Raw genomic sequence first — 24,330 nt, forward strand, 5'->3', positions numbered from 1 at the left:
GGGTGTATTTTAAAAATGTGCCGAAATTTTAACTACGAGGTTGTGGGACAACGTAGAAGACTAAAAGCGACTATAAAAAATTGAGTTCTACATGAAGCCAGTAGCTCGTGGTTAAAATTATTCCGTGTATTTCGATTACACCCTGTATATCATGTAAGTTCCAATTTTCAGTTTTCCAAAAATCGCTTCCAATAAGCGATTTGTTTCTCCGATATTATAGGGAGTTACACTGAGACGTTGACTTTATTTTAAAGAACATTTATCCAATTATGGAACGGCAAAATTTCAAAAATAAATATTTAGTAAGAAAAGAGATATCTATGAACATATCTTGAGAAAAAAAAAAAGAAAGTGTTGTAAGCAACTCATCTAGATGTCACCTGAGTGACTGTGATGTATTAAATTAAACTTTTGAACGAGCTCTTGTTGAGGTATAAAGTGTGAAGCTTTCAATGAAAAATGTTCAGTAAAAAGTTATCAACAAATGTATCTCGGAACATCTAACCAGAAGATTTTTAGTCACCGTTGGAGCCCTATCTCGGTAAGCCTTTACCAAAAGTTACGCTCACTTATTTACCTTCTTTTGAAGTTTGAAGAGCATATTCTCATCTATGTACTGTAAAAATTTCACAACAAAATATTCGATTGTAAGAGAGTTATGTGAAAATATATCACGAGAAAATCTAATCACCATTCTTTCAGTCATTGTTGTGAATACGTCTGGATTTCAGCTTTTCCAAAGGATAATGTTAGAACATCAGAATCAGTCTAATACAAGGTTAAAAATCCGAATAAAAATAATCAGTAAGAAGGAAGTACATACACATAAACATGCTTTGGAACGTGTAAATGTCGTTGCTCCAAAATCGTCGTTCTAGAGTCTAGACCTAGGTACGTGAAATCTCACCATGAAGCCTAAAAAACCCATTTTTACTGAAGAGAAGTATAAAATATCATTTTATGGTTTACCTACTCTTTTTAAAAAACAAATTTGTATCGATTTTCAATTTTTAATAGTGAATTTTATTCCGTACTTTCTCTTGGTGCGCTCGAAGTAGAACTAATGTTTGTTCCAAATTTAGGATGACATCAATCAAGACGAGATAAAGTTGTTGATTCTCAGCGCACTAGAGGCGCAAACACTGGCAATTAATGATTTCCTATCACTTTTTTAAGAGTGAAGTTTTTCTTGTTTATTAAAAATATGCTTCCGGTTCTGTTAAACTAGAATAAGAAATAAAAAGTTAACGTTGTTAAAAAATGGATGTGTTAATTTATATTATGTGTTAAAATATGTTCTACACATTATACGGAGGTGCGTCGGGAGTTGCCTACAAGACCTTGATACCTTGGAGGTCAAAAACCAGGATAGCGTTCTAACGTCTGAACCAATAAAACTGTCCGACAGCTTATGCTACTGTCAATTTTTCACAATTTAAGAATTTGTGTCGGAGACAAGAGCACGCAATGTGTTGGTATTAACCCAATAAGGCCACAGAAACATAGGTCAGTGTTTCAAGAGCCGGAGCGGAGGGGACAGGTAAGCCGTAAGCCCCCACACACCTAATGGTAAGAGGGAAAGTAGTCGCATCGTAAAGTCGGATATGGTTGTTGCGTGTCTACCTGGCAACTAAAATCATTCCAAAAGTGTCCCTAATGTGTGAATAAAATGCCACGGAAGTTACTAAAATTTTTAATACTATTTGACAATACATCTTTGTTGTACTTCCCCGGACAGTTCTTATCAGGCAGAGTTCTCATCGAACTTCAGGATGACACGCCTGCACTCGGTAAGAATATGAGATGAGCACTGTCATGTCTTTACAAACTTGAACCTGCAATGGCTACTCTTATTTTCACGTAAAATTCTATTATTCAATCTCATTATGGATTCAAAGACATCTCGCGACCCAAATATTCGTTCGGCTTGCATAATAGAATGTTTATTTTAGTGAGTACCCAATTTCGGCCCACGACGGTACGTGGGCCCCGATAATTGCAACAAAATCTGTGGCCAATGCGAGAACTAATCGCCAAAATTAGAAAGACCTTCAGGTGGCATCGCTGTTTAGCGCTATTAACACAATTTCGCGAAGAACCGACGACAACAATGATTCCTGCGTGGCGAGATTCGTCCCACAAACCCGCATACGTACCTATTTCGAAAACCAATCGATTTCGGCATTTCGATTTTTATTTGATTTGTAATTAGGTAGCGGGACCTCGTCTACCGAGCAAAACTTTCATCCAGTTTGTATTCAACAGGTTTATTAATTTCCAAATATTGACGATGATTTTAACGGTCGGTGAGTCATATTTATAAGTTATTAATAAACAAACCGTCGACCAGTTAAATTTGCAATTTTATCGAAATTCCCCGTTCGACGATCTTCTTTTAATTAAAATGTTTTTTACGTAAGCCAAAATATCCGTTGTTTAAATTATACACGAGCTTCCCTTTTAGTCGGGAAGGGTTGACATAAAAAGATTGAAAAGTAATATTTTAGAGGAGCAGCGGAGCGTTTAGGTTTAGAAGATCCTTCTAAATCGAAAACAGTTCAATTTATTATTCGGAGTTCAAAATTTTCCAGCTCGCTCTATTTGTTTATTTTAAATTAAAGATTATCGATCTTAGTTTTGTTTTATTTTTGAAAATTCCTGCGTAAATTAATCAGCTCTGATCGACATGTCGCAACCTTTGTCACTTCCATATATTACTAAATCTGAATAATACATCTCCCAGCGGGATGACAACTTGCACGTGGATCTTCACCCAGTAAATTTTACGCGGCTAATTATATAAGCTCGTTCATGCTTGTTTTGCACCACTTACCATCCAATTTCACCGATTTCACCAATTAATAGGGTCGGGAGTGGGCCGGTCCAGATTTACCCCGATCGATAGCATAATTCAAAGAAAAAATACCGACACGTTCCTCGATTCGATTAATTTTTTGATCGGACCGAATCAATACGCTAATAACTTGCAGTTTTGTTTATCTGGCAAAAAGTGCGTCGGAAGGAAAAATCTTCCATCCGGAGATGTTGGGTAAAACGTCGCCCCATGAGAAATAAGTAATCGGGACTTAATTAGTAAGTGGGCCAATTAAGTTATTAACGAAATTATGTGGAATTTTAAAAGCAGTTGTACGAGTTTAATTCCGTGAATGGGGTGAGCCTATTTAATAAGCAAAACTTCCGTAACAAGAGATGCAAAAACCACAGTTCCTCTTAATATTTCGTAGTAATTTTAAACACCTAAAATTCGGCCGTGTAAAAGTGAACTCCGGCTATTGCTTATCCTGGCAATTATTGTAAAATCTATGACGCAATAGTGTCTGCAACCCCCCGAAAATTGTGAGAAAGACCCGAATCGTAGACGCGTTGTGAATTCACGACAAGCTTCTCTCTAATCAACATTTCCTGTTACACAAAGCCGAACGCTTTCCCTTTTTTAACCCCTATACACTGTCTGATCTGATAAAATCAATCATGAAAACATAATCTCTGTCCCTTAAAGACTCGTGCCATGACTTACCACCTCAAAAGTTGCGTTGATGGCGCGTAAATCTCTGATACTTGTGATTCAACTTTTATCACTCACAAAATGGACCCTTTACGAAGTTTTAATCTAGTTTTTACAAACGCGTTTATTATTAGTCGGGCAAAACGACAGTATCTTCAAGTTTCTTCCAATTTTTCTAAGCTATTTTTAGGTTAAGTACTTCGGGACTCATGCTCTTTAATGGAAAAACAACGCCGTCTTATTTATTGCATTTTCCTTCACTTAATTTTACTTTACAACCCCTCATTTCGGCAAAGCTTCACTACTCCAGAATCACTTATTAAGCATCATCTTATTACGCACCTTCAGACTCGAAAAACAGACAATCCTTTACACTTTCGAACATTCCTCGGTGTAGATTCGCACAAAATCCCAACTCATAAAATACAATAATCGAGAAAAAATTTATTCTGATGTAATTGTCAAGTTGAAGGATCCCTCACTGGCTACGAACAATCCAGTCAGACGTTCGCTTTATCGAATCGCCGAAAAATACATTTTCTCCTCTCCAAACAATCGCATTTTTAAACTCACCCAATCAATTTAAACAAAACAATTATCTGATTTTCTCCCACAATCGCATTTTAATTTATAATAACTGTTCAACTGACGGGCTCTCAAAATAGAAGCTTGCGATCAGAAACTGCTTCATTAAAATAACTAACTGTTCTCTTTGTTGCGTTGTGTTCAATGCATTTAACAACTAACTAGTTCACGACCAATTAAAACACGTTTGAACACGAATGAAAAATTTATTTGAATTGAATGATTTGTCTGGTGTTAATTTTTTGACGATTTAGATTCGATTAATAATCGAGGGTGGTGTCTTAAAAGCGAGACGTCTAGTTTTAAACACAACAAATTTTTATCTAGACTTTTAGTGTTATTGCATCGCCGTTACGACTGTTGAATGTCGGGGATGGCACGTTTTGCGACGGCTAGAATTTTGTTAAATTAATCGTTAAAGAAAGAGAGTAAGCAATTTTTCGGGTCCCCTTCCAGAAGACCGAATTTAATACACACATAGAGATTTGTCGTATACATTTCGCCTTATCCTCGACACCCTTGAGGTTTCAAAGTACCGGATTTTTAAAATAGCGTTTAAGGAACGTCGATTCGACTTTCACGCGACACGATGTAAACTCTCCGTAATATTTCTGTCAATAAAATCAATTTTTCAAGAGCGTGGAGTCGCCTAATAATATAACGCAACGTTAGAGTTTTAATGACGGACATTTGTAAGTCACCTGTTGCACGCTGACAGCTGTTATAGTTATTTAAATCGTCGGCATCATTAAAATGTCGCTTTCAAAACAATATCGGCGAAAAAATCGACGTTTCTTAATTATATCGTAAGTGAGGGTGATAAAAAATACATCGCGGTTAGAGCCGAGGAATAATACTGGCGGAGAATATTGCAAAAGCTAATATATTCACGGTCGCACCCTAAAATAAAGTTCGGCATAAATGCAGCAGGAAATATTACGCGTGCTTTCTTTATAGATATTTTCATTGTTTATTGTGAAGGCTTTGAATACTGTATTTCATGCAATGATAATATTTTCCAGGAAGAAGCGTACAGCGATCGTTAATTCGCGACGGATAAAAATGATTGTGAAGAGAGACGATCGGATGATCTAACGATAATGAGACCGAGAAGCCAATTAAGTAAATAATATTCGAAATAAATAAATACACGCAACGAGGACCGGCAAGACTTTGGAGCGAATTCGCATTTTGAATAATTTATGTAAACATTCAATAAAAATGTAGGAGTGCACTAATTACTTGAGTTTCGACGTGAAAGCTTAAAAGCCGGATTTTAAAATCTGACACCATCAGAAAAATCTTTCGCAACACGTTTTAGTGTGTTCTTCAATCTAATAAAAAACACTCAAATTAAAACACGCATTATTTTGGTCCTCTGACAACGATAAGTGCTTTGTTAAAAGCACACAGCTTTCTTCATGAGGTTATTTGATTATCCCGACGCACGGACTATAAATTCTCACAGCGCTCCAATTAACTAATGTCGAAATATTTTATATTGTGGTGCATTTTCAGTACGAGCAAATTATTTGATGTCAGATGTACTAAACTAATTATCGTTACCCAGAACCCCGCTAGACCGTATTTTCGCTAATATGCCCAAAATGAAACCTAGAAGGTGACTTTGAAGCCAGGACGAAATATCATTTTTACAACCAGAATTCAAATATGTGTTTTCAAATTTGCTACATCCGAAGCTTCGACAACTAGAACTGTCGAAAGACGGATTTAGATTATCCAGAGGGTTAGTGTCGTAAAATTCATTCTGGACACATCTCATTCTAATTCTGTTCCGAGCAAGACGATGCAAAACCGCACACTGTAACAAATTTAGAAAAACCAACACCAACAAGGTCTAAATTTGCAATTTGTCTAACCTTCAACGAGCTAACCTCACTACTTCTTTGAAGAGATTATACAACGTGTTGAACAAATAACTACGTTAACGCCGGTAACAGAATGCGTCAATAGCAACAACATGTTTAAATGCTTTTTTCGTAAAGCCTTCAGTTATCGAGTATCAACATAAAAAGCTTGTTGTCTCGATGTTTAGTGATTAAAATATACTTATTTCTGGGACACGTTGTATAACTATCGGATCGGATGTTCATTTAAATTTCTCCTCAAAGTTGACTTTGAAAAGTCGATTGTGAACGCACCACTTGTCAGTCTGCAGAGTAAACACACAAACAATGCAAAAATTGAGGTTAGATTTAAAATTTAAACAACTAATCCGTGAGCTGTAATCCGTGGTGTGTTCACAATCTACTCTTCACCGCCAACTTTGAGGAGAAATTTAAATGTGCATTTTTCTTCCAACAATTTGTATAAGTAGATTAAAGTTTATGGTCCATTACTGTACAATTTGCCTAAATATATAGTGTCAAAATTTTGAAAAGAAATATTTAACAAGAAGTTTGGTAGCAAAAATATAGCTTACTTCTAGCTTTTCCAATGAGTTGCACAAAGATGTTGTTTTGAAGAGCTTTTACTCGTACCTACATGTTGTGGGAAGCTTAAAAGAAATGTGTTCAATAAAAAAGAGAGTTACCTGCAAATATATTTTACAATTATTAAATTAAAAGACCACTAGTTCTCCAAAACTTGGCAAATCTTTTCCGTAGAGTTTTGCTAAGATATTAAATTTAAATGTGAAAACTTTAAAGAGAAATTGTATGTACCTACATACATACTCGTAATATTTAGTTATATGTAGTCTATTTTTTCCTGGTAGACGGTTGCGCCCGCATTTACAAAATCCTGCAACGAAACGCAACCTCCCTATTGGCTATTTTATTTTTCTACTTACACTAAAGAAATGTGCAATATTGCAGTGTTCTGTACTGTCAACCAGGTACCAACTGTCATTTCCGTCTCATTGGCGCGTCTTAGTTTTCTTTTCGTTTTAAAGAGTGTTTTGTGACTTTCTGTGTTCGTTTATTTATTAAAAAAACAGTTCTTCTTATAGGTAAAGAAGTTTTTATATGTCAAGATGTCTCAATTTCAAATATTGAGTCGTTTTGCACCCAATTTAACTCCTCCTGTATGTATAAAATAGAAATAAAAAATGTATATACATACATACAGGGTGTTTCTGAAATAGGTGCATTAATTTTAACTGGTAATAGAACTCGTCAAAAGGAACAACTTTTCTATCTACCATTTTGCCGAAAAACGATGTTTAATTCCAAAAAAAAATTGGAGAGGTTTTTCACTAAAATAACCCTACGCCACTAAATACTGCAATGGCTAATTGAGATCAGCGCTAATATGAAAAAAACATCCATTTTCATCCAGGAAACGTGTTTTAACGCCGAAATCGAAATTCAAATAAATCTACCCGTATAGCAAAAAATCCACTTCGTAAGAATCTGGTTGTTTCACGTTTTTAGGTAGCTTAGTTTTGGAGATATGAACGGTTTTAGGAAAATTTTTCCTAGTTTTTTAAGCCAAAATGTCAGAAAGAAAAGTTGTTCCTTTTGATGAGTTCTATTACCAGTTAAAATGAATGCACCTATTTCAGAAACACTCTGTATAATAGTTGTTATCAATTTTTCCACGAGTTTATTCACAATTTTTTTTGTTTACATTTTATAAATTATGAAAAATTAAATCAAACAAGAGTATTAATATGCAACCAAAAATACTGATCCCCTAGATAATATGCAGCCAAAAATACTAACAATTCCTGCATCCTGCTAACAATGTTTGCTATGTGATTCTACCTTTCGTAGATACGCACGCAACCGCCTACCAGACTATAGTAGAGAATTACCCACGAATATACAGGGTGTTTATCAGGGAAAATATGATCGCAAACCTTTATACCGTTTTTGGATAAATTAAACCATTTTCTGAAAATAGAAATGTTCCCTGCTGTTTTGGACTGCTGAAGTATTGCTGTGCACGCAAAAATCTTATATGTTTCGAATTAAACATGATTGCTTGGTAACGATTCGAAATTTACTACTGTCAAAGTTTACATTTTAATTTGATTTATATTTTATCTGTCGCCTGCGAAGATTACATCGTTTACAATGCCCGAATATTCTATCGAGGAGTATGCAGATATGCATTTTGTGTATGGAGAATATAGCGGAAATGCCAATGCTGCTGTCCGAAGGTGTGCTAATGCTTGTATGTATAGTATCTTTATTGCAAAAATTTTGATCGAGCAAGTAGCTCGACCAGACAAGATAAACAGAATACTTTTGATACATCCGGGCTTCCCGACAATAGCACTTGTTGCAATATTTAATTTTTGCAGGTTTAATCATTCACGTGGAATTTTTTGGGATACGATTGTAAAAATGTCAATTATTTTACAGCGAGCGGTTGTCGTGTTGCAGTAATGCAATTGTATTTTTTAATAATGGTAGCTTCATTCCTGGGAAACATTCCGTATAATTAAAAATGGATTACTTAATGCAGTGTAAGACTTCCTGCTCGCTTCGTACATAGGAGAACTTAAGGGTTAGAATCTGGGGAAAAGAAGCAAATTAGAAGCGAATAATTAAAGTGAACATTTCGTTAAAACGTCTAATTTATTATGCAAACAGTGCAAGGTATTGCAACGTTGATAGTTTGAAAAAGCGCTGCTTGATTCGAATTAAAGAACCGATAAATCCGAGTTTTTACTAAGAGAAAAGCAAATTACGTAAGTTTACATGTAGGTGATGTAAAGTTGTTGAGTGCAGAAACGAGAACTGCTGCAAAGAATTGGTGTCGGTATTTTGCTTCAAAACGTTAGCCAGAGACTTGTCAAATTAAAACATTTTCATTACGCCAAGGTTTCATTCGAAATATAAAATTTCAAAAGTAATAAAATAACGTAAAAGGCACTTAAAACGGGAAGATCGATATCAATTTCAAGAAGTCAAGCTCCTTTCTTGTCTTTACCTGGTTTGGTTTTCTTTTTAAATTGACTTTAAGGCATTATCCAAAACAGAATTTCTCGGATAATGTTATTATGTTAAAAGCAAGTTTATTTTTAATTTAAAATAGCTGGCATATGGATGTTTCATTTTCCTTCGAAAATGTTTCAACGTTCAGGTGTTCGAGTTACAAATTTCATCAGAAAAATAAAAAGAAAAACGCTATCAACGCACCAGATCGTCAGGATAATTTGTAAATAGGTCGCTTACTTCTGGTAATTAATTGTTAATTTTAAAACCCTCTACTCGAGTGTTTCGGTAATTATCAAGTTTTAATTTCGAGAGTTGAAATTTTTATTTTGATTCAAAATAAAACCCCTGCCAGGACTAAATTGTCAATCTTGGAACTTCCCCATGTTCGCCAAGTAATGTGAAATATTTCAAACTTAAAAACTTTGTGTTTGTAACGAAATTAAAAATACCTCCACCAACTTCCTCATTTATTAAACTGGTATTTGATATGACGTATTTACACTAAAAATAAATGTAGACGAGTTGTTTAAAAAAAATCTCTCGTTTTCGATTTTCAACAGGGATGTGTGTGACAGCGAGGTGCAAATATTCAAAACAGTCGCTATTTTAATTTGTTCACCTTTACGATACACATGATTTTAAATGTTAAACACACCACTTTAGAGTATTAGTTTTGATGAATCAATAACCTGCCTATAAATAGCGAAATGTGAGCGTTTGAATTTGTACAGTAGAGGCAAGAGTGTTTTGGAATTAAACTAATACACCTTTACAATATTGGTCCTGTTTCACCCTCAAACTAATTATTGACCTGTCCCGCTGACCATCACACAACACCTACGGAGGGCCATGTTGTGGAACGAGGCGATAAACCATCTGGCCAGGTACAGAGTACCAAATACAAATGATTCCTTTCCTCTTTATTTATTTTTTTTGCGAAACCAAACAAAGTCGGTCGAGTTAAACGTCCAGCCCTCTCCTCGACAAATTCAAATGAACTAGTTCAATTTGCATTTTTTTCAACGGCGATTCTACATCTGCTTCGAAAATTTCGTTCGCAAAGACGACACCAAATAAAACTGTCGGCTAGCGTAATCTATAAATTCAATTTCGGCGGGGCGAATCTCTGAAATTCTTTTTATAATAGGCGAGTGCAAAAAATAAATCAAAATTAGACGAAATTAAAATTTCACACGACGAGACTCGAACAAGGGGTCTTAGGAAAAATAGCGTCACCTAAATTCTGATTCAGCCCAACTATAAAACATTCATTTGAATGCGGTGATTTGCGGCTTTAATAACCCTTTTTAAACGATCACTTTATTTTGCATCATCTACATTCCATATTTTAACAATTTATTTTCCATAATTAAAACAGATGTGCCTCGCAATTTCCAATACGTTCGAGCAATGAATCCGTCAAAGAATGCAACGTGATCGACATTCAAAAACGATTTCAAGAAGTCTCTGATCCTTGACACTGTTTCGATCAAAAAACCGAAATGTTTGCACAAATCCGGAGGAGGCGGTCCGGGTATTTATCATTATTTAACCATTAAAGCGATAGCACTCAAAGTATTTCTACAAATTGTAGAGTGATAAAGACCCACATTTCGTACATAAAACGGACATAAAATGCAATTATAAAAGGGCGGAATACTCTAGCACGGAAATTCCCGCGAGAGCTCGATTTACGAAACGTGCATTTAAGTTGGAAAGTTTTACTTACGTGGAGATTTCTTTTAGTTAAATTTGTTTCAAATATTGTATAAACGGTGATCCAAACAAGACACATAAATTCCCAACGTGCACACCAGTTATTCGATTTTTCCAATCGCAGAATGATCAAAACGGCATTTTTAATACCTCACCTCACCTACAAAACGCAACACGAATCAAATTCAATCAATCTGGGTTTATTGGTACAAGTGTAATCACAATGCATAAATGTTTTTTTTTATAGTTTGTGTATTAAAAAGCTCCTCTATATGCGGGGATTTTTGAACGGAGTCACGTATGTCTGCCCCTCCCCTCTGCCCCCGAATTTTCTTCCGGAACTTTGATCAATGTTCCGGATCTGTTTACACAATACGATAAATACAGCTTACTTTCCCGCACAAAGTGTCTACATTGATTTTTCAAAACGCGTGACAATCGTAAAGAAAGACGAGCCACGCAAATCCGGCGCGACTTTTGCACCCCGCGTGCTAATCCTATTAAACGGATCTTACACTCGAACCTCGAACTTCTAATCGAAGGGTGTATTTCATTTTGGGCGAAACAAGTTGGGGGTACTTCCGTCGAATCAAATTCTACGAGACTATGTAAATGAAGGGAACCGGGGCGAGTAGTTCGCTTGCGCCTCGTATAACTCTTAAATTTGTCGCCGTTGATGGTTTCTTCAAAATATAGTATGAAAATTTAATGACAATAATAAGAGATTAGGACGGTTCGCTGCGGCCTTTCATCCTGAGACGTTTCGTGGCCGCTTCGGCGTTAGCTATTTCTCGAAGTCATTTTTGCCAGTTCGTCTCCACCATCTCCCAGCTTGATACACCTACCGAGGAAACATAAAATGCACAATTAAAAAATGCATTATTTAGGGGGATTGATACGGACGGGAAATCTACGCCTATAGATACAAATTTTGTATGCGGATCGAAAAACGCACCGTTATTTACGAACACAATGAATTATGACTTAAGCACAAGGGCGTAGCAAAGGGGAGGGCAAGTGGGCCCGGCCCACCCCAGAATTTTTCTGACCCACCCCAAAATAAAAGTGAAACACTTATTAAAAACAAGATACATCTGCAATAATCTAAAAAAAAATCAAACACGAAAGCGCTGAAATGGAATGATAAAAATTCTCGAAAAATTCGGAGTTTATTCAATGATTAAGTATATATCAATTTTCTTTCACAGGCTTAACGTATTCTATGTAGATCTATGTCTGTGGTCGGTCAGCAGCGGTGGTTTAAAAGTGGTTTTTCGTTCGACACTGCCAGAATTTGAGAATTTTCTCCTGTGTGAACGGATTTTGATATAATTGATTTCATATAAATGTTCATCAAGTGAGCTGTGCATTTGTAAAAGCACCTTTAATTTAGTTACATTACAAAAGTCACATTTATGAAGGTCATGTCCAATAAATCTTTACTTGGTAAAAATACAAAGACAAAAACAAATAAGAATTACTTTAATTTAATCAGTAAAAAGACGTAACGTTGCTTTTGAAATCAGCAATGTTAAAATGGACAAAAACTGAAAAATTACTCAAATCGGGTTCGCGCAGAGCAAGCAACTTTGAAAGTCAAAGTCACTAGCTTTAGCTTTACTACCAACAGAAAATCAGATTTTCATGGCTTGCTTAGATGCACATTTATATGAAATTGAGTATAAATGTCACAACTTGTCAAAACGAAACGTCAAGTTAATTTTAAAGATTTTAAGCGATTTGGAGCCTTTAATGGGCTTGTCGAACAAAACAACTTTGTATTCAATTCGTTCGTGTGTAAATTGGGCTTTTTTTGCCTTGGCACTCGTAGGCCCACTCATACCAAACAAAGCCCAATTGACACATAAATTCGTTAAATAAACTATAGTAAATGCAAAAAACCCCTGGACTGTCAAAATTAAATTTTAAATAAAATGCTTGTTTTGACTGTACTTGGGTATAAAAAATTTTCGCTAGATTGTACCCACGTCAAAATCTATTTACAAAATATATTTAAGTTATGTTTTCCTTTTTAATCATTGAACTAAAAATATGATAAAAATATGAAACGAAATGCAGCAACTTAAAGAACTGGAGCAATTTAATCAAGTTTATAAAAAACACAAAGAAAAACAGAAAATGACACACGACAAACTGAAAACCAGTAAAAACTAAACAATAGCGCTTGCCATACCTGTCTGAGTCAGATTCCCGGATTCCGCTAAGGATACATATATAGTTATCCAATCAGCTTTAATTAGGTTTGCATTTTCACAATGCAAGATGCTGTTTCTCCACAGTTGGGTTAAAATCAGAAACGTTTTTTGTTGAAGGTATGGCTTTATACCTAATACATATAATCATTTGTTATGGCCCTCTTCTCTCGCGCCAATAGAACCACCATAGTTCGTTTTAAACTTTCCATTTTAACCTTTTTACAAAATGCACTTAAATAATTTGCAATTTATTTGACAATGTCAATTTAAACAAATGAATAGTTTGAAAAATCAAAAAATCATAGATGCCGACCGGACAATATGAAAAAAACTAGTAATTTAACCAACCTAACAACTGCAATTTTGACAGTCCAGATGTTTTTGAATGGACTTTATGTAAGTATGTATTATTAAAATCTGGCCCACCCCAGCGAAAAATCATTGCTACGCCCTTGCTTAAGCAGCGAACTAGAATTGTTTTTGACCAAACGCACAAAGCTTCGACAATTTACTTAAGTAGAGTGGGGAGGATCGATACTCCACCACTGTGGTACTTAGCGATTCAATTGTTCCTACAGATGGTTCTCAAAGTGCATGCATTTGCAAAGGTTCAACTAAACAGTCTAAATATTTCCAGATAATTACTAGTGATGCAGATTTGCTCAGTTTGCATAAGTCATTTGCTCGAGCACAATTGTATCATGTTCAACGACAAGAATTCCATACTGTGTCAGACTCGTCGGCAACTTCTGCGTTGTTTACACAATTACGGTTCGTACTGGTCGAAGTCTGTGTTCTTTTAATGCGACAACTCATAGAGCTTTTGACAAATTTGCGTGATTTATAGAGTCAAAAGTTGGAGAGAAGTTAGTCGGTGGGTCCTCCGAGAAACACATTTTTCCCACTGTGACAAATTATTTTCAATTTTTATACCTTCGGAATAAAAGAAAAATAGCCCCAACAAATTATTCATCTCATTTGCATATATCCTTCTTAGGAGTTATAAATTCCCCCGTAATAGGAACCATTCATCACCAAATTAATTTAGGATTTCGTTTAATTTTCGTTTTATTTACACTCTCCTCGATCAAATTAAAACTAGTCGTTCGTTTCTAAAGAACACTTTCTTTATTAAAATTGAAAAGAACAAGTGATGGAGAGGCGGAGTGTGGCGGCGCCCTCTGCGATCCCACCAGGCGAAAATTCTGTAGTTTGCCTTTTCAGGACTGCATTTCCACGTGGTGGGGGAAGGAGTTGTGAGAGTTCGGAGTTCCCGCCAAGAGAGGGTGTACGATCGGGAAAACTACATAGACTTCAGGATGAGACTTCTGGGAGAGCCAGGTACAACGACACGTGTTCGACGAATTTTTGTGACACATCTGTGCAGGTCAAGGCCCTTCGGTGCTGTCTCCAGGGATCCACAGTTTTCCCTTCAAGCTGGGACTCCCTCTGGGCCTCCCTTCGACCTTCTTAGGCAAACACGGATGGGTGCAGTATTTTTGCAAAACAGCTCTGAGAGAGCCAAATGGACTGACTCACAAAAACCAACAAGTGTTCATTGTGATGAACCCGATCGATCTAAATTTAGAACCGTCGATCTTAGGTGTAAGTCTACTAACAGTTTACTAATTAGCCGATAGAGCAACTTCATTAGTATTGTGTCATTAATTTAGAACATTTCGGGGCAGGAAACGTTTAGGTGCGAAGTTGAACATAAGTTTGGAGTCAGTTGTGTCGGATCTGGACCGGTCGTGTGCAAAGTCACTCTAGATAGAGGTGGATACGTTCCCGGTGAGAGTATAGGTGAGTAAGCTGCGACTTAGCAAAGTCCCGTCTTGGATTGATTCGCTCACACGTCATATCTCTTCAGGTGTGTCTGCAAGTGTGTTTAACAGAAGTAGAGTCACTATTAAGAGTACAAGAGCAGCTTTAACAGAAAGCATTACGTACATGGCCAGAGGTAAAGTTGTTCAGTCGGAAAAAAGGGAGTTGGCGTCTCTGACCAGAGGCAAAATAAGACCTGGAGAGAAAGACGAATGGATCAACGAACAACTCTATATACCACCTCTGCCACCCACGAATTTACGAGGTTGCCATTTAATCAAAGTCAATTACGATGTCTATGTGAGTTGTGCGAAAATATTGGGCGATTCAAAATGATTGTAGATGAATATGGCAACTATGTACAAAAATTTATTGTGTAGGTAGGATAGAGTTGACATTTCTTTGACAGTTCATAGTCGCGCAATTTTGAAAATTGTCAAATCAATGTGCAATGGTATAAAAAAACCAAATGCACGCATATATGAAATGTCATATGAATGTCAACTCTACCACATCCACACAGTTGCCACATAAATTTTCGTACTTACATGGTTGTCATATTTATCCACAATCATTTTAATCACTTTAAATCACCCAATACAATCTACTTGTGCTAACAATATGTTTCTAGTTTATCATAGAACCTAAGAATCTTCAAAAAGAAGTTAAACTACAGCTTCCGATAATGATGGCGACTTATCCGTTGCGGTCAGACGACGACGATGGTGGTTACAAGTCTGGAACTCACTACCCTTCGACTTTACCAATCTTCAGGCCTTGGCTCGAAGATAAACCAACAATAGAATAACATAGACAATAAGTTTAGAAGAATACTAATGTATTTGTGCCAATATACATAATACGTAGATACTAATACGTCTACGTTTAGATTATATATTTTATTACCTAAAAAACTAATTGAGTAACATGAAAAAGACAAATAAAAAATCATTTAACAAGTACAAATTCGCACAACGTTGTAACAGCTTTGTTTACTTTTGGAAATAAATTTTGTGAAATATAATTGTCTATTCTAGATATGCCCGTTCTTACACTCGATCTAAACATTAATACTGCTTACAATAAGTCAGTCTTTGTGAGCGTTACACAACACATTTACTCACAAAGGTTTAATAAATACATTTACAAGAAGTTCGAGTTAATCGTTTCAATCTTAGTTAAACGTCATTACTGTGATAAGTTGATGACCCTTGACCAGACAAGAGATACCGAGAGACATCCTCTTCAATTCAGTTAACATCTAACCGTTGTACTTAATTAAAGCTATTTTATCCAGTGTGAAGATGCGTAGTTTAAGCCTCGTTCTGATTCTACTCTTTGTGAATTTTTGCCGCAGCGAAGGTATGATAATTTGAGTATTTTTTTTCGTTTCCAGCAATAACGTGGGCAATAATTTTAGTGTCGACTTCGCAACAGCAAAAAGTTCTTGAAAAAGGGGAGAAAAAAATGAGCGAACTTATATTAAGAATCTTAGATCACTACAAACAGGAAGATCCTGTCGGGATTCCTGGTGCGCCTGTACCTGACCCCTTGTCCATTCCTCCGTTGGCCCACTCGTTTTCTGTGGGCAAAATGACCTTTAAAAACGTCCAGCTTTTCGGATTGTCAAAGTTCCGCATCCCCCATGTCAAGGCGGATGTCACTGCAATGAAAGTCGAAGCGGCGTTAACAATAAAATCTTTACTGGTCAGAGGAAATTACACTCTAAGTTCTATGTTCTTTTCGTCCCACGGTCCCTTCACAGTCAAACTGACCGACGTGTACGTCCGGGCGATCGCCAAGTTGGAAGTCGTAAGAAACGGCCAGCTCGAGGCCCAAGACATGAACATGGACATCACGTTCAAAGGCATCGCCATGGACTTCAAGAATCTGGGATTTTTCGCGTCCATGTTCCAAGGAGTCGTCAACTCTGTCGGAACTTTCCTTTTTGACTCGATCAAACCGTTCATCTTGCGCGAGATGAACACCAACGTCCGCAAAGACGTCAACCAGCAAGTCAGAAAGATTCCGCAAAAATTCCCAAACTCTATCTCCCCATTTGACCAGCTGATCGTCGACATTCGTCACAGAATCAGAGCCAAGAATTTGGACCCTTACAAAGTCAACGACTACAACACTACCGTTGGAGTTTTTGACATCTTCATGAGTCACACTTGGTTGTACGGTCTCTCCAGTGTACACAGATTTGGCGATATAATACTACAGATAAAAAATAACAGTGTAAGTGCGTCCTTGGAAGTAGGTACGCAAAGAATGGAAGGAACGAGTAACTGGGAAGTCTCTTTCATTGCCGGCCTGATGTCCAGAGCTGGTACAGTCTCGTTCAGCGTGGACTACTTAAGGGTACTTACTGAAGAACGACGAACAATCAAGATTTTATTTGCTTTGTTTTAGGTTCAAGTCATTTTGAGTCAGACCATGGACACGAGGAATTCACCAAAACTGGAAGACATTCAGCTGGAATTGGGTAACATTCAAGTCAGATTTGATGGTGCTGGGACTGTGGATTACGCGATAGAGTTTGCAATAAATGTACTACCTAATCTGTTGAGGTATCAAATAATGGACGCTTTGGAGAATCCTGTAAAGCAGAAGATTCAAGCGGAATTGAACAATGTTAATGTTGAAAGATTGATAAAGGAGAACGCCGACAAAATTGATAATCCTCATAACGTAGAACTGTTGTAATGAAAATATAAATCAGATTATAAGTTTATTTTCTTTTATATAAAATAATAAAGAAATAATGTACATTATTTTACAGAGTACAAAATTTAACTAAAATATAAATAGGTACAATAAAGTAGTTGTGACTACCAATCATCAATAAGATAACAGGAACTCATAATCAGGCTGCAATGTATCGATTGGCATTTGTCCAAAGAATGTCTTTATGGGATGCTACACATTATATAATTACTTTAACTAATAAGGCAATTAGTTCCATCTCTTTTACATATACGAAAGTAGACAAGAATCTTAGAGTACCCCATAGAATAGAAAAATCAATAGACTAGTCTTTATGGTTTCAGGCTCACTGAATACGCCTCACTTAGTTAATGATTTGCTAATGAACACTGTTTTTCTGTAAAATGTAGGCCTTTCAGCAACTGAAGAAAATATCTTTGGTAATTTAAACTTATAACTACTTTACAAAAACAGTCATGTTACTTATGTCGCTTGCTGCAATAGTCAGATCTTTTAGGAAATACTTTCTTTCAACTGAGATGTGATATGTAGCTAGCACTGAGTTGTTGCTGCACCATTGGTGGGACATCCACTCACGTAACCATTAGCCGTAGCTATCCCATCCTTGCTCTCACCTGGAATACTGGGAAACCTCAGATGCGTGTCCGCGTCTGTCCCGAACTCGTCGTTGGAATCGTCCGAATTGAGGGAAAAATTGACGTCGTGGTCGCCGGCCATGCGGAGCGGCGTGGTGGGGTCGTCTTGCGAGGGAGAGGGCGTCGGACGTGAGGCCCGCGCCTCGATTCCGGCCGCGCTGTGGTAGAACGAAACCTGAGCAAAAGTCGGACCGGCGTCCTCCAACAGCCACGAGCACAACCTCAGGAAGGTGGGACGCGCCGACGGTTTGTGCTGCCAGCAGTCCCTCATCAACGAGTACAACTTGTCGGGGCAGTTCTCCGGTCGCTCCATCACGCCCCCGTCGATCACGTACCGAAGGACTTGGTCGTTGGACAGTCCTTGGTACGGCTGCGACGCCAACGTCGCCATCTCCCACAACACGACGCCGTAACTCCAAACGTCACTGTTACTAGTAAACACACCGTCTTTCAGACTTTCCGGGGCCATCCAACGCACAGGGAGAAGCCCTTTGGTTCCCTTTCGGTAATAGTCCGTTTCGTAAATATCACGTGTCATACCAAAATCACCTATTTTTACGGTCAAGTCTTCAGCTACCATGCAGTTTCTAGCTGCCAAATCGCGATGGACGAACTTCTTTGCCGACAAGTAAGCCATTCCGTCGGCTATCTCTATCGCCATCTGAAGGATCTGTCTCAAAGTAGGTGGTTGCTTGGCGGTGTTAGGATCGAAAGTTTCCGTGTCTGGACGGTGAGAACGCAGATACGTCTTCAAATCGCCGTTAGCCATCAACTCCATTATTACAAGAGTGGGCTGTCCTTGCGACACCACTCCCAAAAGTCTCACAACGTGCGCGGTATCGAAAGCTTTCATTACAGACGCTTCGTTCAAAAATTCCAAACGTTCCCTAAAATCACACAATTGGTACACCACACTCCTAGCATCCGCATTCTTCGACCACCTACCTGTTGGTTGCGTGTTCGTTAACAGTCTTCACCGCGCACTTGATCTGCGATCTACCTCTGATGTCTCGTGCCAGACCTTCGTAAACCATTCCGAAACTCCCCTGCCCCAGCTCCCTTATAAGATCAATCTTCTTCCGAGGAACCTCCCACTCGTCAGGGACGTACACGCTCGGAACGTATTCAGGATTGACGGATGGAATCAATCTCATACTCTCCTTGTCCGCCTTTCTCCTCTTGTAGTAGACAAACCCGATGACCGCAACGACCTACAACTTCATCCTTACACCACAGATCCAACTGTCAAGACTCTACATACAATCAAAAGACCAACACTGATCGCGACCCACACCACAGGAGTCGAAGACGAACGCTCCTCAATGTAGAAATAGACGTAAGGTGAGAAATCGCCGTGCTCAGCAGATGATGTTGCGAACACTCTCAGACTGTAGTTTCCAGGAGAAAGCCCCTTCAATGTATGGATTCTGCTCTGGTTCAAGAAACGTGTGTGCGTCACGGACTCTTGGTTCGCTTTGGACTGAAAACAATACAATACAATTAGTATATTAAAACAGGAGTTTTATAAAACTTAATAAGACACGAGTCAGATTTGCAGCGCGATTGCCGCAGGCAGAAGTGCCGTAAATGACGAGTGCTCTTAAGTTTTATAAAACGGGTTTTTTATGCAATTTTTTCTAATTTGCGTATTAAATACATGTTTTTTGCAAATAAAATACATTTTGGTAATTTAGGGAATTTTGTGACAGTTGGTGACACTTGTATGTAAAATTTTAATTTTAACCTAGACTAAACAATTAAAGATAATGAATTATCCAGAAATACGGAAAATAGCAGAGAATACCACAGTCAATTTGCTGCCAGTAATGTGTGTTACCAACTGAAAAAAGTTCCTAGATTTTGGATGTGTTAATGGCCTATTAATGCATTCAAAATGACAGCTTTGTTAAAACAGCAAATAAGAAAAACAATATAAAACAACCAAGACAGTTACATTTTCGTTATCCAACTTTTTGTATTCAATTGTGTAACACAGTATGACTCCATTCGGATCCTCCGGTTCTTTCCACGTGATCGACACCATTTCCAAACTCTGATTGGTCACCTGAACGTGCTTGATGTCATCAGCACCCTTTTTTTGCATAGTTCTGTGAAACTTGCTACTCGTGTTGCTGCAAGGACTGGACGTATCTTCCCGTTCTTTACTCTTCTCTCTGCAAGCCTGAACGTTGACTTCGTACTGAGTGAAATGATGTAACTTGGTCAAATAGAACTCGGTTCCTGAGACTTCTATACTGAACGAGATGTACATTTTTGTTGCTAAAATAACAACCAATAGAAAAACAACGTCATCTAAAACTACCGTCGTCACCATTATCTGTCACATTTTTAATTTCCACCTTGTTGTACTTATCGGAATCATCTTCTTTGGGGAAATGGTCGTTGTAGGCGTCACGTTTTTTTCGAGACTCAGAAATTTCCCTGAAACGAGAAACTAAATCTTGACTTTAACGTCACCTCTCTACTCACTTCTTCTTCACGTAGACTGCATTATGCAACTCATCTTCAAAATTAATTCTCGATTGTTCCACATCTTCGTTGATTGATGTTGTTGACGGTTTATTTTCCGCACAAGAGCACGTATCATTGTTGGGGGTCGACGAAATAGGAGCTACCGTGGCGCTAGGAATTGAATGTTTTGGCCGTCCCGAGGCTACAAGAACTGTAAGAAACTGTCCCAACTTGTATGTTCACAACTTACGTGATTTACAATAGTGTTCCGTCTGTTCCAAATCCAAATTCTCATTCTTCTGTTTTCTCGCTGTTAGAATATAGTACGTGAGCTCACCGTTGGGGTTTTTGGGAGGCTGCCATGTCACTTTTAGAGAGTTACTCGTATTACTGACCACTTGTAAGTTAACTGGGGCTGTTGGAGCTACAATTCGAGTGAATTAAAATAAGCTTGACACTCTAAAATATCCGCGACTTACTGTACGGAAGAGTCTTAAAGTATGAAATGTTACTCTGGGCACCTTTTCTTTCTGTTGCTATGGTGTAGGTCTTCACGTAATATGCGTACTGTGTGTGTGGTTTTAGTGCTAGTAGAGGATGTGTTACTTTTGTTTCGTTTTCGGTTCTCGCAACATCGTCTACTCGCCAACTGCAACAAAACAATGACTCGATTCTTTTCTTATCTGCCGGTGACAAATCTATTACCCATCACCCCCACAAGCGTCACGTCCGTCGTAGAGAGTGACGTTCTTGATTGGTGCTTCTATGGAGTAAACGATGTAACCTAGCAGTTTACGTGGATCGTCAATTTTGAAAGGTTCCCACTCCAAGACAACACCCTTACTGTATCTCACTTTAATTTGGACTTGTTTCAACATTTGGAGGTCACCTGCAACAAGTGAATGTTTACAAGAGGTACACCGGAAGATCACGTGACTTACAAGCTATCTTGTCGCCGTTCGAGTTCTTAGCCACCTCCAGTTCCGTCACGTTCACGATGTTCGTGATATTCTGCAACATTTCGATCTCTTGTATGCACAGCTTTGGATTGAAGTGGAAGAAGAGTCGTCCCGTGTCGATCTTGAGAGTTTTATTCGTACTCCAGTTCCACAACTCTTGGAGATTTTGATTATCGAGTACCACAAAGACGTATCTAAAAATCTGGTGCAATCATACGGATGCATTATGATGTGTCGTTTTACTTTTGGCTCTCTAACTGCTTGCCATGGATCACTTTCAAGTTTTTCAAGAAATTCAGAGAGACCAGAGGAAACGACCTGACCACTTTGAGGTAACCGTCGATTTCTTCGATCATGCCCAGATTCTCTTCCAATTCGTTGACGATGTTCCCTAAAAGTCTGTCAAGTTAACGAGTGGTAACGCACTGTCTGATACGTACTTCCTCCTCGGATATGTATCTCTAGAGAACTCGTTATGTGAGTACAACCTCGTAGCTGTCTTGCCAAAGTTATACTGTCTACGTTGAGCCCCGCACACTCCTTCGTGCAAGTTCCTGAAAACGAGATCATCTGAAGGGAAGGACTACGTGATCCGAACGAATATCTACCTTGACAGGGTATACAGTGAGTGGCGTTGTTCATATAGTTGGCGGGACATTCCAAGATACAAGAGTTGTTGTAGATCTTGTAGGGTTTTTTGGATTCGTTCTGCGACTCAAAATTCAACGGTCTCTTCATCTCCCTACATTCGTCCTCCGATATGCACCGTCTTCCTAAATACTAAAAATGATTTGTTAATTGTGCGTCGACAGTTCAAAATGCACAAACCTGATACTGATGAGCAGGACAAGTCGTCATACATTTCTTTTTCGGTCCAAATTCCATACTCAAGTTTTTACAAACAGTACACAACTTAAGATTATCTACACTGCATCCTCCTAAGCAACTCTCGTCACAACACTGGCCGTTCGCATTGCAGGCGTGTTTGCACTCACTAGGACATATTTTCTGGCAATGCTGTCTATTCCAGCACAATCGTGCGTCTCGGTCGAAAGTTTCACTGGTGAATCTGTGTGGTGCTTTGGGGCAAGAAAGATGAGTCCTTCCGTTACCGAAGTCGTCTTCCTTCTCGTCACCGGGACAGATGGGGCATTCGTTCGGCGATTTCAAATTCTTTATGAAGTGGTCATCTCCTTTGTCGTGAGCGATCAGATCCCAAGCGATCGAGTTCACAAAACATAACGAAGGGTTTTTGTCGATTCTAATCAAACCGTGGGTAATGTCAGTTAGCGAATACAAACCGATCTCTTGCAAGCTGGACATTTCAAATACAACCAAAGAGTAAGTATAGAACGTAACCTGCCCTCGAATCACACTCAGATTTGGGAATAACTGTCCTATACTTCGCAATCCGTTTACTCTATACAATAATAAATAATCGGTTATTTCGGTTAGGTTTGGAAAACTTAAAAGGGATAGTTCAGTCTCGTTCACATTATCAAACAGCAAAATCTGCACAAAACCTTCTACCACGTGACAACCTTTTAGTCTGTCAAACGTATCCAGCGTATTTCTAATGTCCACGCTATCACAAACTGCAACAACATTCAACATATTAGTAACGAAGGTACAAAAGCGGCGGATAAATCAATACATCGATGCTTATTCCAATTAACTTGGTTAAATATAAACGGCAAAAATACAAGCTATTTATAGATGATAAATACCATTAATTAAATTTTTTATCTGGGAGCTCGCCTCCATCGACAAAAAAAACCTCCGATTGCATAAACAACATCTCGAAATGAGTTATTGGGAAGATCTCTCTGATTTGGTAAAAGGAACACTCTCATCTTAAAAGAGCTTGTGCAGTGCTAGACACACAAACACCGTGTTAGTCGAGTTCTAATGCAATTCTCGAGTCCAGATAGATCAATTTTGAAGGGAAAAGTGACCGTTGCTGCAAACAGGCGAATTCGGTGTAAAAATGTGTCCGAGACAGATGCAAACTGGTAAGTGGAAGGAGGGAATGATTGAAGTGTCGGTAACCGTGGCTGAAGAGTCGTTTTAACAATAACCACACAAAACATTGATTTATTCGGAGTTAATTGATACGTATCGACGAGCCGGAGGAGGCAGGTAGTGGCTGTCGACCAAAAACGAGCAAAAATGGCGTCGGAAATAATTAAGGGTAGCATGAACACTAGTGAACCAAGGAGAAGGTCGTGAGATTGAAGAAGCCTACAAGAATGCGACCGTCCGGAATGCAGTTTAACGTTCGGAATTTGCGAGACGCTGTGTTTGTGCAGTCCACGGGGTTACTGGCCATCCGAAGGACAACGTCAGCGGTGGAGTTTACAGGTACCTTCTGCAATATGCAAGTGATCGATTTTCGCACGTGGAGCGACGCGACCCGTCTTCGAAGGCCCACACGTCTCCGCGAAGAACACTCGTCGAATTAAAATGTTTGCGGAGGAAAGCGCGAGTTTGTCAAACCTTGCCCCATTTTACGTCTTCCTCGTTCACAACATTTCTTTATAGATAAACACGATCCGACCTGAAAAATGTCACTACGAAGGCCGTTTAAAAGCGCACACGGAATGAAGATCAAAGTTGAGTTGCGTGCACTCGAAAAGTGCACCGCGATGGACGGTTCTTCCATTGCGATCTGTTATCTTGGATTTGACAGGAAGTCGACCTCTCGACGACAAAATTTAATCTACTTTATTTCGGTGGAATACCTCGCGGATACTTTTC

General features: G+C 38.3%; 4 protein-coding genes across 13 annotated transcripts in view; 2 read left to right on the plus strand and 2 right to left on the minus strand.

Annotated features, from left to right (window-relative positions):
* The window catches only part of LOC138140268 (lachesin-like), a 97,433-nt gene extending 96,366 nt beyond the window's left edge, over window positions 1–1,067 (minus strand). For 6 of the 7 annotated variants that reach the window (XM_069061168.1, XM_069061166.1, XM_069061164.1 and 3 more), the window contains exons 1-2: window positions 974–1,067; window positions 824–915 (exon numbers count right to left, since the gene is read on the minus strand). The gene's annotated coding sequence lies outside the window, so the exon portion shown is untranslated. Of the gene's footprint in view, window positions 1–823; window positions 916–969 lie in introns of all 7 variants that reach the window. The other variant, XM_069061161.1, reaches the window with a different exon arrangement.
* A 501-nt stretch (window positions 1,068–1,568) lies between these two features.
* Window positions 1,569–15,801, plus strand: Vdup1 (arrestin family protein Vdup1). Of its 2 annotated transcripts, none has more exons than XM_069061170.1 (6): window positions 1,569–1,790; window positions 14,178–14,294; window positions 14,341–14,558; window positions 14,627–14,756; window positions 14,824–15,077; window positions 15,409–15,801. In XM_069061170.1, exons 1-6 carry the CDS (start codon window positions 1,670–1,672, stop codon window positions 15,583–15,585), a joined length of 1,017 nt encoding a protein of 338 aa, XP_068917271.1. In that variant the 5' UTR covers window positions 1,569–1,669; the 3' UTR covers window positions 15,586–15,801. The 2 variants fall into 2 exon arrangements, with proteins under 2 accessions (XP_068917271.1, XP_068917272.1); XM_069061171.1 differs by having other exon boundaries at window positions 14,642–14,756.
* Window positions 15,802–15,935: 134 nt separating this feature from the next.
* LOC138140267 (uncharacterized) lies at window positions 15,936–17,554 on the plus strand. The gene is made up of 3 exons (XM_069061159.1): window positions 15,936–16,139; window positions 16,198–17,141; window positions 17,193–17,554. Exons 1-3 carry the CDS (start codon window positions 16,082–16,084, stop codon window positions 17,484–17,486), a joined length of 1,296 nt encoding a protein of 431 aa, XP_068917260.1. The 5' UTR covers window positions 15,936–16,081; the 3' UTR covers window positions 17,487–17,554.
* The window catches only part of LOC138140265 (insulin-like receptor), a 35,920-nt gene continuing 29,088 nt past the window's right edge, over window positions 17,499–24,330 (minus strand). For 2 of the 3 annotated variants that reach the window (XM_069061149.1, XM_069061150.1), the window contains exons 3-15: window positions 22,402–23,168; window positions 22,014–22,353; window positions 21,817–21,964; window positions 21,556–21,767; window positions 21,320–21,503; window positions 21,094–21,263; window positions 20,865–21,038; window positions 20,633–20,816; window positions 20,475–20,584; window positions 20,097–20,422; window positions 19,404–19,622; window positions 19,088–19,353; window positions 17,499–19,029 (exon numbers count right to left, since the gene is read on the minus strand). In XM_069061149.1, the coding sequence (XP_068917250.1) occupies window positions 18,039–19,029; window positions 19,088–19,353; window positions 19,404–19,622; window positions 20,097–20,422; window positions 20,475–20,584; window positions 20,633–20,816; window positions 20,865–21,038; window positions 21,094–21,263; window positions 21,320–21,503; window positions 21,556–21,767; window positions 21,817–21,964; window positions 22,014–22,353; window positions 22,402–23,168 (4,091 nt within the window). In that variant the 3' untranslated portion in view covers window positions 17,499–18,038. The remainder of the gene's footprint in view (window positions 19,030–19,087; window positions 19,354–19,403; window positions 19,623–20,096; window positions 20,423–20,474; window positions 20,585–20,632; window positions 20,817–20,864; window positions 21,039–21,093; window positions 21,264–21,319; window positions 21,504–21,555; window positions 21,768–21,816; window positions 21,965–22,013; window positions 22,354–22,401; window positions 23,169–24,330) is intronic. The other variant, XM_069061151.1, reaches the window with a different exon arrangement.

The sequence above is a fragment of the Tenebrio molitor genome, chromosome X (assembly GCF_963966145.1).
Source record: "Tenebrio molitor chromosome X, icTenMoli1.1, whole genome shotgun sequence".
In the NCBI taxonomy this organism is placed as follows: Eukaryota; Metazoa; Arthropoda; class Insecta; order Coleoptera; family Tenebrionidae; genus Tenebrio; species Tenebrio molitor.